Source organism: Epinephelus lanceolatus, chromosome 10 (assembly GCF_041903045.1).
Source record: "Epinephelus lanceolatus isolate andai-2023 chromosome 10, ASM4190304v1, whole genome shotgun sequence".
Taxonomy (NCBI): domain Eukaryota; kingdom Metazoa; phylum Chordata; class Actinopteri; order Perciformes; family Serranidae; genus Epinephelus; species Epinephelus lanceolatus.
The window spans coordinates 24668411-24683753 of record NC_135743.1 but is presented as its reverse complement, the minus strand read 5'-3'; the positions used below and the strand labels follow the sequence as shown (position 1 = coordinate 24683753).

At 40.1% G+C, this 15343-nt stretch overlaps 1 protein-coding gene across 1 annotated transcript; it reads left to right on the top strand.

The window, feature by feature from the left end:
- Positions 1-8246: 8246 nt before the first annotated feature.
- On the top strand, positions 8247-15055 carry LOC117265208 (protein BTG4). The gene is made up of 5 exons (XM_033639572.2): positions 8247-8419; positions 11260-11437; positions 11586-11723; positions 11941-12268; positions 13777-15055. The coding sequence occupies exons 2-5, from the start codon at positions 11265-11267 to the stop codon at positions 13987-13989; spliced, it is 852 nt and encodes a 283-aa protein (XP_033495463.1). The 5' UTR covers positions 8247-8419; positions 11260-11264; the 3' UTR covers positions 13990-15055.
- Positions 15056-15343: the final 288 nt, after the last annotated feature.

The window sequence follows — 15343 nt, the reverse complement described above, 5'->3', positions numbered from 1 at the left end:
AGGCAGTGTGATCCAGTAGTGAAGAAAAATCCACACAGATCTGACACAGTGTCCTCAATGTACCTGCACTGACACCAACACACACCACTGTAACTACTAGGAGAAAGAAGGAAAGACAAAGATTTAAGAATACAAAGGAGCAAAGTGATGATGAGAAAATGAGTGGAAGAAAGTAAAGAAACACGGCATGCAGGTGTGTGTAGCAAGAACAAATCGAAAGGGAAATAGGAGGAATGAAAAAGGCACCTAAAATGTTGACAAATACCTTCAAAAGGTCCCGCAAAAACACAATATTTCAAATCAAATTTGAGCCTGGTACTAAGAGACATAAAACTGGGAGAGGTGATAGATGGGTTTGATAATAGCTGCAGGAACTGATGGAGAAAAAGAGAGCCGATGCCTGACTGTGTAGCAGTGAAGTCTGAGAAAGAGAAGCAATGAAGTTTCTGCTTTGTTTAAGAGCAATGTGCCTTGGTGACATGCAGCCAACCCCTTTTAACTGGAAAAAATTTGAGAAAACAAACCAGCCTGCTCTCTAGTGGTCACAGAGAGAAACACACCCTGGCTGATTGGGGGTGAAATACAGCTAACTGATCAATATCATCTAAAAATCAGTGATGGAAAGTCACATTTGAGAGTAGGACTTCAACAGCCCTGGTGTGAGTGTGCACAAGCCAAAAATGACATCATCACACTCAAGCACTGTGCTTCAGTACAGTTTTGAGGCTCTTGTATTTTACTTAAATATCTAAATTTGATGAACACTTTTTATTTCTCTTCATTTAGAAGAAGATGAAGAAGATATACTTTAATAATCCCCAAGAAGAAATTCAATTTTTACACTGTTGTCATAGACACATAGGCCCGAAATAGACACACATGCACAAACAGGACCTATACATGCATTAAATGGAGAGATGTCGAGGGGGCTGCCATGGTGAGGGCACCCTGGGCAGTTGGGGGTTCAATGCCTTGTTCAAGAGCACCCCAGCAGTGCCCAGGAGGCGAACCAGCTACCAGTCCACACTCCATATTTGGCCCAGACAGGGACTTTAACCGGCAACCCTCCAGTTCCCAACCCGTCACTATGGATTGAACTACTGCCGCCCCAAAAGAGGGAAATATAGCACTATAGCACATCAGCTGCACCATTGAAATGCTGCTTACATTTAAGCACATACGTAATTAGGACACTAATAATCATAAGAAGAAGAAGAAGAAGAAGAAACATATAATAATTATTATAGTAAATGATCTAAATACTTATTCCAGTTAAATATTAAAGCAGGACATTTTTTAAAGATAGAGAAAAAGCACTCCTAGACAGCAGGCTACTATTCTATTAATATGACATGAGCATGTACTGTGTGGTTTCCAGCTGCAGTCTTTCATTCTGTGTTGCTGTGAACTGCTGGTATTTATGGGCGCTTTATTGATCTTAAACATACACACTCACAGCTTGTTATGGTTGGAGCTCTGTGGTCAGAAGTCCCAGGTGTGTAAGACACAATTAAAGCATACAGTTATGTGAAAATACGTTCAGATAAATCTAAATAGACTAAATAGTGTCAATGTAAAATCAGCAATCCTTGCAATGCAATGAAGTTACAGTGTTCATCCACCCAAACTGGAAACTACATGAGAGCCAATCAGCTGTTCTCTAGTCCTTTAATGAACTGATATTTAAAATGTCATTTTATAATGTGTTTCTTTTTCACCTTGTCTAGATGCTGTTGATGTTTTATGTACAGCACTTTGAATTGCTTTGTTGCTAGGCTATATTTATCTGACAACAGTAACTGATTACTTTGTACATAAGGATTAAAGACATAACGTATATTCATCTTACAAAGTATGATACATTATTACCAATGGCACTTGCAGGTGGAAAATGGCGGTGCAACAATGAGGCTACTTGCACAGATGCAAACCCGGATAATTATAGCCAACTGACATAATTTGCTATTTCACATTTCCCACTCAGTTTAACACAGGTGATAATCCAACTGGGCACTTACCTGTCCTCCTAAATTTGCCGTTACACTACTCAATTCTTTGTACTTGTCAGTTTAGCTAATGTTAGCTAAATTTGCTTTGTTTTACGCATTGTGCTGCTACTTTCATGTTTGGTAAAGTTCTCCGAAAAAGCCTCTTCTCTAACAAGCTAGCAGTTAATGTTAGCTAGTAGGCTACCTTATATTAAAACAGCAATATCCGACACTGGTGGGCACCCAGGTGTTACATCTCAAATTTTCTTTTAAGACAGAATTTTAAATGTGTGCTACATCGTTAATGGTGACTCCAGTTAGTAAAATTCTTTAAAATAAATACTTACTTTTGCCAACTATGAGAAAGTGAGGAGAAACAGCCGCACCTGTAGCTGCCGCCTACTTTAATTGGCAAACGCTCTGAGCATGCGCATTGTTGTTTGGTGCATTGCGCTGTCCCCCCTATAGCGACCTCTCCACGGAGCGTGATTAAAACACCATTTAAAAACTATTATAGGCCTATCCAGCCACTGACTCTTAATCGTATAATAATTGTAGCTATCAATAGCGACAACCAGGATTTTTATGTCATATATTAATCCACAATTATATTAATTTCTAAATTACCACTAAAACCAACTTTTCCCAGCTGCCAGCAGGGGGTGCTGTGCCCCACATTCCTCAATTGACCCAATTATTACAAAATAAATAACCAAATAGTATATAAAGTCAATATAACTAGCTCCATTTCAACTTAAAATGCATGAATAATTATAATTGAACAAGCTACTCTCAAGACATATGTCTGACTTTTGCTTAAACAGGAAGTACGCCCATTTAAAATTAATACATGTTATTCCTATGGTCTAAGACAGTCGAAAAATATAAGCAAACATCAACAACTCTCTCCCAAATCCAAAAACTAGAGTGCTAAATCTCAAATTTGTGATGTCATCAAGTATAAAATGTGGAGCTTCTCCACTGACAATGAATTGGTAAAGATGTTCTAGATGACACTGAGAGCACCCAAGGGAGTGTTCTCAGGATATGGGTGAGTTTTCTGTTTCATAACTGAGATCACTACAAGAGACTAAAGCTGGGTCCATAAAATCAGGCTCCCATTGAATGTCTGTGGGGCAGCTCCAGACTGTATACCCTATGACATCACTAGTTATAGATATATATAGTTAGCTTTAGGGTGGCCCGTGTTCACAAATATTGACTGAACTTTCCCAGACTGTGGAGATAACATGTTGGAGTTCTTAATTTAGGTGCTGTTCTGAACTTTTACTTGTTATTGAGTACAATAATGAAGCTTTCTGCTACTTTATATTTCTACTTCATGACATTTCAGAGAGAAATATTGCACTTTTTACTTCACTCCTTTGTTTGACAGCTGTACGACAAGGTGCTTTGCAGGTGCTTTGCAGAGTCTGTATTATTATACATAACAATAGATTAAACTGCTGCTTATATGTTCATGCATCATACATACAGCATAACATCAGAGCTCTACTGAAAAGTCTGCCAAAGCAGAAGTGTTTACTGAGAAGCTACAGAAACTTTAATACAACAAATATAATGACCACTGGTACCCCGATTTCCCCAGGCATACAGGTAATAACCAATAAGAAAAATGTACATAATTGTCACTGCATGTAAGATCCACATGGGAAACACAGAATCTTTAATGTTGAAGTATATGGATGAACGTGGAGTGCCTTGTGATGAAGTGATACTGAGAGTATGTAAGGAGAGTGAGCTCACACGAGGTGAACTAGGCGTTCCACATGAGCTCACATTGTGAATAGACTCACTGGAAGTGCGTGCAAGGTGAGCTATATACAGGCTTGGCTGCTTTTTACTTTGTGAACACCTATTTAAAGAATTCCAATATATCATTTTTATGGCCTGGGAATGTTCAATCTATATTTGTGACCATGAGCGGCGACTCTCTCTCAACGCCAGAAATCAGCAGTAAGTCTCAAACCTGTGACGTCACCAAGTAAAGTCTGAAACTGCTCCATAGACAATGAATGGGAGACTGATTTTGTGGACACACAGCATGTCTGTTTTAGTTTTTATATTCTCAGTTCTGAAACAGAAAATGTAACTATATACTCAGAGCATTCCCCTGGCTGCTCTCAGTGTCATCAAGAACATCTTTCCTAATTCACTGTCTATGGAGCAGCCCCAGACTTTGTACCCTATGACATCACGCGTTTGAGTTTTGGCACTCTAGTTTCTGGATTTGGGAGAGAGTTCATGTTTGGTGATATGTTTGGACTGTCTCAGACCACAGGAATAACATGTCTACATTTTCAAAATGGCTGTAATTCAACTTTAAAGCACTGATAATACTTTTACTTGTGTATGTGTAAGAGTAGTTACATGGCGGTGTTACTACTTTTTCAGATCTATACAGCATTAGTAAATAATCTGTTCACTATTAATTAAGGAGTTAGTCACACATATACATCTTTGGTAAGGGTGCCTCATAAGAAAGTGGAACCAAAATGGATACCTACAACACAGGTTCCCAATCTGAGGATCTGGACCCCCACTACAGGTCGCCAAAGCTTCACAGAGGGTCGGGAGACCTTCTTGATTTTAAAGCGTGTAAGAAAGCTTTTTAAAAATATATATAGCAGTTTGACAGAGGGATTTAAATTTGAACATTGATAAGGATTCTTTGGCGAGGATAATCTCCGGTGCAGGCTGGTTTACAAGAGAAGCGCTGGGAAAATCAAGACATTAATTTTGATGATACTTCATTGATATTATTTAACACCTGTCCGTCTTTATAAAATGGGTTCACTAGAAAATAATCTATGCTGGATATATAAAAGGCAGGAAGACACCGCATGCAATGTGGGCCTGTCCTCTAGTTCCACCTTTCTGGAGAGAGATAGTCAAAACAATACAAGAGTGGCTGGGTGTGTCTGTTCCTGAATCAGTTCAACTTTGCCTGTTACCGTGCGTTCACACCAAACGCGATGGACGCGATGTCATCGCCCGTAACGTGAGTATCGCGTCGCTTGATCACAAATGTCACCTTTTTGATCATCGCTTCATCGCTTCAATCGCGATGACGCAACCCTCCTCCCGCAATTTTCTTCACCTCCCGCTATTTTCTCGTCAACCATGGCTGAGTTAACTACCGTAGCTGCTCTCTATCTGTTGTGGACATCTGATTTGGATCGGAGACCCAAAAGCCACCGTGTCTGGGTTCACAATATCCTCCAGAAACGCACACAGCTGGGTGAATATCATCACCTCCTGCAAGAGCTGCGTCTGGATGACGGTCATTTCCAGCGGTACTTCAGGCTGACGCTGGCCCAGTTTTAGGACCTGTTGGCCCGTATCCGTGCGAGGATCTCTCGCCTGGACACCAACTACAGGCGCTCCATCCCAGCTGCAGAGCGCCTGTCCATCTGTCTGCGGTTAGTTGCTTATAATTTCTTTATGAATGGTTGGATATCAACGCTGATTGGATGTCGCGGCACAGCGTCACGCGATGTCGCTTGAAAAGTTCAAATTTTTCAACTTCAAGCAACACAAGCGATGAGGCGATGGACGCGTCATTGCTTCATCGCGTCGCTCTTATCGCCTGAAACGCATCGCCCGAAGCGACATCGTGTGTCATCGCGTCATTTACATTGATTTTGAATGGAAACTTGTGGCGTTCATCGCGTCCATCGCGTTTGGTGCGAACGCACAGTTAGGGACAGGTCATGTCTACCCAAGATCTCAAAACCAGCATTTGCTCTAGCCCTAGTCTGAGTGGGCGGAAGTTCGCTGCATAGATCAGCCTCTCATTGGGCGGAATGAGCCACCCACTGAAGTCCCGCCGTACCACCTCCGGTTGCAGTTTTCAACACGTCCTTTACTAACTTTTGCGGGGTTTGATCTTGCAGGGATGTAGCCATTTTTCTGCCATGGTTCGCGTCCTGTAGGCGATATTTTTGTGGGCGTGTTACACTAAAACCTGTTTCCCCCCACAGCAATATTTTTGCAAGCGCACTGTTGCTGTGGCACCGCCCAGAACGATTGTGATTGGTTGAAAGAAATACAAGCAGCCGGGCGTCTTTTTTCTCCAATCTTAAAGTGAGAGTTGGCCCAGCCAGACCTTTCTTTTCTTGAGAAAGGTCTGTTGAGCGAGACTACTCTAGCCCTGACAGGCTTTATTTCAACTGCTAGGGTCATCCTTCGGAACTAGAAAAGTCAAGTTAGACCTGAATATAGAGTGTGGGTTAAGTTAATGACAGAGAATGCAACATTTGAGTTGATGATAGCCAGCCTGCATAACCAGAGAGAATCATATTTGCTTGTCTGGAATCTGTTTTTGTGTTTTATAAAAGGACTAAACATGTGATAGCAGCTAGACACTGTACTGACATGGACTACAGTTGTAAGATACAGATGGAAGGAGCAGGCTTTTGTTTCTTTGCTTTGGCTGTGCCATCAGGACATTTTGTTTGTTTGTTTGTTTGTTTGTTTGTTTGTTTGTTTCCAGGCTTGATATGTGGAATAGTCACCCGATAATATAAGGACTAGTGCTGTGCTGATGGACTTTGGAATCAGTGATGACATGAATGCTGCAGAGATGTGTTTTTGTTTTAGTCTGTGCTGTTTGTGTTTATGTATTTGTTTTTTGTGTTGATGTTCTAAAAATAGAAAAAATCTTTAAAAACAAAATGACACAAATTATACAAAATGGCCACATGTTTTAGCATTAGATCGTTTTCAATTATTCACATAAATAAAACAACAACATGTACACAAACTGTAGTTATATTTAGAGAGCCTTTACTCTAAAACACTAAATATCTATCCAAATTTTTTTAAGACATTTTAAAGTAGGAAAAAAAAATTAAAAATATTTTTTAAAAATATATTATACAGTCCCGTGAAAAGTTCCTACAAATATCTGGAAAACTCACCTCCGATGGAAATAATCTTCTTAAAATCCATCAAAATTCCTCGTTTTATACAAACTTCTTGCAGTTTTTGTGTTCACTATTTGGTTAAGTTGTTCTGTTCTGAGTATAAAATGAAATATCCGTAAGATATGTTTGCACTGCTGCCCATAACCAGTTGCACACTTGTAACTATTTTGCACTTTTTTAAAAAAAAACTCTACCTCACTTCTCACTGTGTTGTGTATCAAATCGATCTACTTTTTTGTACTCCTGCAATTTAGATATGTTTATTTTATTTCAGTACGTTTCAGAATCAGAATCAGAATCAGAATCGGTTTTATTGCCAAGTAGGTTTTCACATACAAGGAATTTGGCTTGGTGTATTGGTGCATAACAAAGAATATAAAATATATAAAAAATATATAGAGTAATTAGAAGCATGCGTATAAAAAGGAAATACTATAAACAATTAAATATAAAATCTGAATGCAAATAACAATAATAATAGTAATATAAAAATATTTTTAAAACAATATGTACACTGTAAACATGAAAATGTATATCATGTATATTTTAAATTTTAGTACTACTTAGTTTTGTATATATTTTATATTCCTATATTCTAATGTCCACATACTGTTTGATCACTTGCTGCTGTAACAAAAGAATTTCCTAGCTTGGGATCAATAAATTACTATCTATTCATCTAGATATCTAGATATGTCAGTCAGAGGTCATCAGTTCACTCAATGATAAAAAAGTAGTCCCTTAAGAAGTAATTTTAGTAACTAAGAAATCACCCAAAAATAAGCCAAACAAGGAAAAAAAGACCTGAGAATAAGCAAAAAAGAAAAGTGAAAAAAAAAACAAGAAAATCACCTAAAATTTTAGAATTTGACATTTCCCTAGTTATTTTTATATTTTTCCCCCTCATGTTTTCTGTAGAAATCAAACCAATTTTTAGGTATTGATGGTTGAAATGCTTGTGAAAGGCACCTGAACGCAGCACAAGAAAACAGATGTCGATCCAGGTTAAAGGAAAAAGGTTGTGAACCACTGATCTGTGGTGGTTTTGACACACACAATCAATCCTTTAATGCGGACAGTGAAAATAACAACAGGGGATAAACAACAGTATTACACCAAATGTCATCACTGGATAGTGAAAACTAGGCTATTGTAATTTCAGGGACGTGGTTGTTACCCAGTGAAATCCCCCAGTCAGCTGTTTACCTTGAATGCCCATATTTGGGCAGGGCGGGGTGTCGCTGTTACAGGGAACCAGTCAGCGCTTGCTCACGACGTCGACTTATAGGAAGTGAGTCACGCTGACGGTAATGGTTACGTCTCTGTTGCAGCAGCACCGAGAGCTGAACAGAGAACGAGGAAGCAACATGTGCTGACCATAATAACTCCAACACATCAGCATACACAGCCACGAGACGAGGGACGAAGCGCCGAGGACACTCACCGACCGCTGGGTATCTACAGACTGGACACTTTTGTATCGTGAGTACCACTGAAATATATTTTGTTACTTTTGTGTCGTGCTCAGTTAAAAAAATGTAGTTTGTTGCAGATGTTTCAAAGCATTTGTCGCCGCCGTGTTTGTTAAGTTGTTACTATTTTATTGTCGGGTATCACTTTAAGTCTTAAATGTGTCGCACGGGGTATTTGTAATGAGTTTGCGGTGTTTTTTTGTTTAGTCTGGTTTGTTTATTAGGTGTTTGACCCACTATGAAAACTTTTTCTAACTACCGTACCTCCTTATAATTTCAATTTAAGGACTTTTAAATTAATTTTGTGACATATTAATGCCAAATTATTGTGTTAGGCTCACTAAATAGTACAGGCAGCCTCCTTTACCGAAATTACATCCGTAGGCTTGTTTCTGCTAATTTCCACCGGGGGGTTTCCGCACTGTCAGAAACCCCAAATGCGTTATTTCCAGCATGAAACACCACGTTTCCTTTGTCACAGCACAGAGAAACACATCAAAATTTAAATAAGCGGTCGTTTTCTTTTCAGTTTCTGTCTCTGGTTGTAATTTATATCCACGAGCAGCCACACACACACACACACACGTGTCCCCTCCTTGGCTCACACAGTTGAGCCTTTACTGCTTTGTTGTGTCTCCTTTGTTTCACCCAAGTTTCGTTGTCACCCTGCTATCGACGAAACCAGACTAAAAGGTGAAACAGCCTCTCTGAGAACTATCTGCAAACCAGTCCTAAAGCCCGTTTACACTGATTTTAAAATGACAGGGTGTTTGGCCTAGTTTTGGAAATGAAGTTATGGTATGCCAAACACATACTGAGCATAACATAAAAGCTGCTGAGTGACACACACACACACCCAAAAGAAATGATCCAACATGGCCTCCCTGAAAACACCTGAACACACTTTAGTATGCTGACTTAGCAGCAGCTGTTTTTAAGCTTAACATGTGAAATCAAAACAGTATCAGCACATACTGTGATAATGGCAGCAGGTCACTGTTCAGTAAACAGACACACGGCAAACATGGTGTGCAGATTGAGAAGTCATGGCTGGGAGCTTTTTTTCGTTTTTAGCTTTACTGAATCTGATTAGATCAAACAGTCGACACGAATAGGTGAAGCAATCAGAGAAAACAAACACCTTCAGAGTTGTGAACGGCCTCAAGGTTCTTTAGAAACATGCATCCTGAATTTGGTATGATGCAAGCAGGTTGAAAACATGACTCATCTTGGCTGTGCCAGGCAGAACTCATTACACTGAATCAGTAGTGAATGTGGTATGTGTGATGGTGTGTGTTGTCCATGAACGCCTACCTGACCCCAAGGGGGCAAAAGTTGTGAGCTGATAATCAGAGCAAATTAATAGTGTTTCACCCCTGAAACTTTAACTTGTTTTAAATAACACTCTCTCAGCCCTCAAATGAACAGTGTAGATCTGAAATGATAAGATTACCTGATTGACAGAAATCAGATCAGCCACAATTCTGATAAGTGACTGTTCTCACAACTAATTTTTAAGCGTAAGTACCAAAGTAATCTTCCTCTATGGCAGAATATCTTTGGTTATTTACTGTTTGAGCAAAGAAATCTGCTTTAACATGTCAAATTTGGACTGACACATCATAACATGTAACATTTTATAAACAAGGAGAGTCACATTCAGCACCTGAAACATTTTGAAACCTCCATAAGCGCTCCGTCAGCTTGAATGCCTTACTTCTTTTGAATTCCTGTTGCCTCTTTAACCCGTCATTAGACAGAATTCAAGTCCAAGGCCATTTTTTTCATTCATCACAGTGGGGCAGCACACATTTGAAACTTGAAAACCTACCAGAAAAACCAGTGCTCATGTTTGTCTGTCAGATAAAGTGACATCCTGCAGGTCAGCTTGTTGCAGGATTTATAACCTTTTCTTGGTTTGGACGTTTTGGAATTAGCATATTTAGTTACTGAGTGATGGAAAGCAAAGCAAGAGTTACGCAGAGAGAGAAGGCTGCAACAACAGCATGAAGAATATATGGTATTTGGGCCTGTTTACGTCGCAGACTAATAACTGGCTGTAATATCAAAGCTGCTGATTGAACGTCTATAATAAGATAATGGCAAAACATATTTGTTAGGGATTTAAAGTTACTACTGCTCTCACTTGTTGTGTCACAGGCTCTTAAGTGGAGGCTGTGGCTGCGTCTACCAGAGCAAATAATAATTTTCTCTCACAACACATTACACAGGGAGAAGCAACAGTGGCGTGTTTCAAGCCACAATAACAAATGACTGCACCTTAAAGTTCAAGGCAGGACTGTCTTGTCAGGGACATCAGCAGGATCTTGGCGCACTGAGCCAGTTCTGCTGCAGAAATTGCCTTGGCCTTTATAGAACACACTCTTTTCTCTGGTCAGGCTGACATTGGCGCCCAACCCAAACAGACACGCTATCAGAGGATAAACAGCACAGTGAGCTCATTGGATTTGCATTTCAAAAAGTACATGTCAACACGGCAGCACTACTTTGCATCTTGTTTGCCTGTATACAAACTCTAGCCTTTTGTCAACACCGAGCCATGTCTGTAGCAGCGAAATGCCAGGTGCTCTTTTACACACAGCTTCCCTGAAGGTAGTAAAAATAGGCCCAGGGGCAACTGCACAGGGAAGTGCTGTTACCACTGCAGCTGAAGTTCCTGCTCCCCCACATCTCACTGAGGGGAAGTCACAGTCTGTTAACAAAAAACCCAAATCACCATACTTACATAAGAAAATGTGACTATGTAGCCCAATACTCATGTCCACGGGAACAACAAGATGAATTTGCTGGCGACCTCAAGTAATTTATTTTTGTCATCTGTTTCTGCAGTCACCATGAAAAGAGAGGTGACGGCTGGAGTCAACTTCCTCAAACGTCTAGCTGTGGCACGTGGCAAACTCAGTGACGCCAAAGCAGAATTGTTTGCTGAGAAACTACAGAAAATTTTATGTGACAGATATGACGACCACTGGTACCCAGACTGTCCCAGCAAAGGCCAGGCGTACAGGTAATAACCAATGTGAAAAATGTACACATCTGTCACTGAATGTAAAGTTTTTTTTACTGCGAAGATTACGATCCCCGAGCATCCTGAATTAAAGAGGAACAGATCCACAGACGAGAACACAGAATCTTAATTGTTGAATCCTTCACAGATGTATCCGGATAAACAATGGAGGGCCTTGTGATGGAGCGATTCTGAAGGCATGTGAGGAGAGTGAGCTCACACCAGGTGAACTAGGCCTTCCGCGTGAGATCACACTGTGGATCGACCCACTGGAGGTGTGTGCAAGGTGAGTCACAGGCTGGGCTGCTGAGGCAGAGGCAAAGAATGACACACTTCAACAACAAAGAGGCGTTTCTCAGTCTAGCCAGGAATTATGAGCAAGTCGTCATCATGATGCATTCTGTGAAACGATGAATAAAATGTGGGAGAGAAAAAGAAGGAATTGGGTTGACTGTTAAATTAAAAATGACTGTGGTTTAAAATAACCAACTCCCTCTTCATAGATCTGGAGAGAACGGCAGGCCCTTCACTATAGCCTGTTTTGAAGAGGATGGCGCGGAGGAGAAACAGACTGACTCCTTGGTGGACTCACTAAATCTGGACACGTCAGATTACCACTCTGCTACCTCCTCGGATTGCAGTTCCACTGCGTCGAGTGACACGGAGGAGGAGGCGAAAGATGTCGAGACGGAGGGGGAGCAAGAAAAAGAAGAAAAGGAGGTCGTCAAGCAGGAATCAGCAGAAGGCGACACCTACACGATAGCAATGGTGCCCAGGATTCGAAAGCGATTCGCAGAAGGACCAAATAAAGTCAAATACGTCAGAAAAATGGTAATTTTTTTCCCTCTCTGTTAGGACCATCTGTTGATATCTCACGTTTTGAGTTAATGATATTCTATCATTATCTCTGTGGCAAGAAATTGCATTAAGAGACTAAAACAATAACAAAAAAGCAACGATAAAGCCTGATATAGTTTATTTCTCTGCGCCATAGAGCTTTAATGTTGTCCAAAAACTATTCAATATGTCACAGCCCTGTACAGATGAGTAGGTTTTGGAAAAATTGTGTGGTGAACTGCATCACACAAAACTAATTCTGAACCATACAACACATTGTTACACCCCTCAGAAGTTCTGAATTTGTCGATTTTCTCCAAAGATAAATGTACAAAATGTCTTTTTTTTTCCTACATTTGAAACTTTTATCGATGTTTTCAAATGAAGCTTCGAATGTCTGTAGTCATATTTTATAACCTCATTGTCCTAAAAAAAAACCTCAAATAAAATCCTCAATTGAATAAAGAGATTGGTTTAAATAGATAGTGTTTTTCAAAAAATTAAATCCACTTTCTTTAATAAATAAATGTAATTTATGGCGCTGTCAGACAGCCATGTTAGTCCGGGGTGTGTGCTGACCTCTGTGTGTGACGAGCAGGAGAGCAAACAGATTTTTGCCACAGTGAAAATGTTGTTTTTGAAAGACTTAAAGGTACACTGTGCAGGATTGTGTATTACAGTTTGAAAGTAAAACTCCAGAGACACCCTTGTTGGGCATTTTGCCTCACTGTACTTGGGTTTTTAAGCGCTGCATCTTTTACATGCCTGCTGCTTACGGTCTGGCACCTGGTTGCTATCTTTTTATAAAGCCCTGACCTCACCTGAGCACTGTGGGAGTACACATCCCGAACACAGGAAATAAGAAAACACAGGCAGAAGGCAGAGTCTCTTCAGTAAAACCCACTGTCACACATTTCTAGTAGGTCATAAGTGATGATCGAGAGGGAGTCTGCACATTGTTTTAAAGAAAATCCTGCATAGTTTGTCTTTAAGGCTAACAATATGGATTGACTGATAATATTTCATTAGATAAAGATGTTTTTAACCTTGGACTTTTGACTTTATGACACTCTGGAGTTATTGCCACCACTGGAATCTGCTTCTACAAATAGTATAATACTAATAACATTAGTGTGGCCTAGTCTTTTTTTGCAACCATGCAGAAATACTGAGCTGGGTTTAAACATAATTAATAGAAAAAGAAAAGAAAAGCTGTGTGGCATTCAAATATTGATTTATAATTTGCATGTCAAATTTATAAATGAAGCGTCAAAAACTGTTGGTTACGGCCCAGTCTGTGTATATGTTGTAAGCTGATTACTTGGCTCTGAGCTGCTGCTGCTGCTGCTGGCAAGTCATTCCCATGTGATAAAGTTTCAGTATTGCATGTCCTAGAATGGAAAGTACCAGTGATTCCTCCCATATGGACAAAGTGTGTTTAACACTCATGCTGGAAACTCCACTATCCCTTCTAATCTCTTGTGTTTCTTCTCTCTGTTCAGATCCCTGCCAGCCTCCAGTACTTCTACCACCCTGCACCAGTTTGGCCCCAGTACAAGAAGGGCGCTCCAGTGTTTCTCAACGCAGTGTGCGCACCTCCACCACCTCCACCCCCACCCCAGCAGGTATTTGGCTACTACATCTTGCCGCAGCCGTCTCCGCAGTTCATTCTGCCTCAAGCCACTCTGCAGCCGTGGGGAGCGGTGAAGGGTTAGACCGTCCAGGAAGTGTGTGGTGATGGTGGATAGAGCGTTACATGCTCCTTCAACTGAGCCATGTTGTGTCAGTCCTCTGAGTTCAGCTAAACTTGGGCCAAAAAATAACTTTTTTAACTGTATAGCTCAAAGTTAGTCTTTGAGCAACCTGTAATGATTCCTCTTTTTTGTTCATTCGTGGTGACTTGTAATTGATGGCTTATTATCAACGCTGAGATGCCTCTGAACTTGAGTGAAAACTGTTTTCTTTTTAATGATCTGTCAGGTCTGCACTGCTAATTCTTTGTACGTACCTTCCACTTTAAGAATGACTTCAATCACTGGGTGCTTGGACTAACTCAGGAACTCTCAGCAATATCCATAATACCAAATAATTGTCTTATCAGGTGTAACTTCTGTTGTGATGTCAATCTCTTTGTCTGGTCTCTCACCAAATATGGTCCAAGGTGTGTACGTTGGTTCATCATTGTAAAATGTGATTCAGGGGTTTAATCTATTGTAGCTTGAGTGACAATATCTGTATATTAAGAAGAATATTTTTACTAAACTGCTTGTAAATAATACAGAACTTGGATACTATACTGATGCACACTTTCTAATTTCACCGTCTTGTTTTTGTAATTTATTTGGCCACCAGTGGGTGGCACTCAACTCATAGCTAACACATGAAACTGTATATTTTTATATTAACAGTGGCTGCTGTATTTTGCAAATCACAGGGCACAAACATGATTTTAAATAGCTTGAACTCTCTGCTGTCAGTATAATGTATAGATATTCACTTGTGTCTGTTTTATGGCCTGTTTGAAGCTGTGTGTTTTTAAAGTTTTTATTGTAAATAACTTCACTTGCTATGAAAGTCTGCCGCAGCTATATAAATCCTGAATTCACTCACTGACTGTTATGTACTGTGATTATTTAATTATGTCGATCCATATTTATTTAATGCCCATGCAACCTGGAAGCTCATCTGTGTGCTTTAAGCATTGTTTCACGTTCACTTTTTGCATCAGGCATTTGCCTTCTGATTGCAGCAGATTAAATCAACTCATATTTTAAATCATAAGTGGTGTTCCTTTGCTTATTTCCATAAACAAAACTTCTCAGTGCAGAGTTTGGTGCTATAAGTGTCTGTGTTTTCTCTCATAAAAATGTTTTGACTTGACCTAGAAATCACCTGTCAGTCTGAACCCCCTACTGTCACCCAGAGCTGTAAGGATCATTACCGTCTGCGCAGGCAGCAGGATGCTGCAGCGGAAGGACTCCTGTGTGCTAGATGCGTCATTTAGCCCAAGGTCATGACGCTGTTCCTTAAACAGCTCTAGTAAAGAAGCTGAGGGGAGAGTTTTTGTTT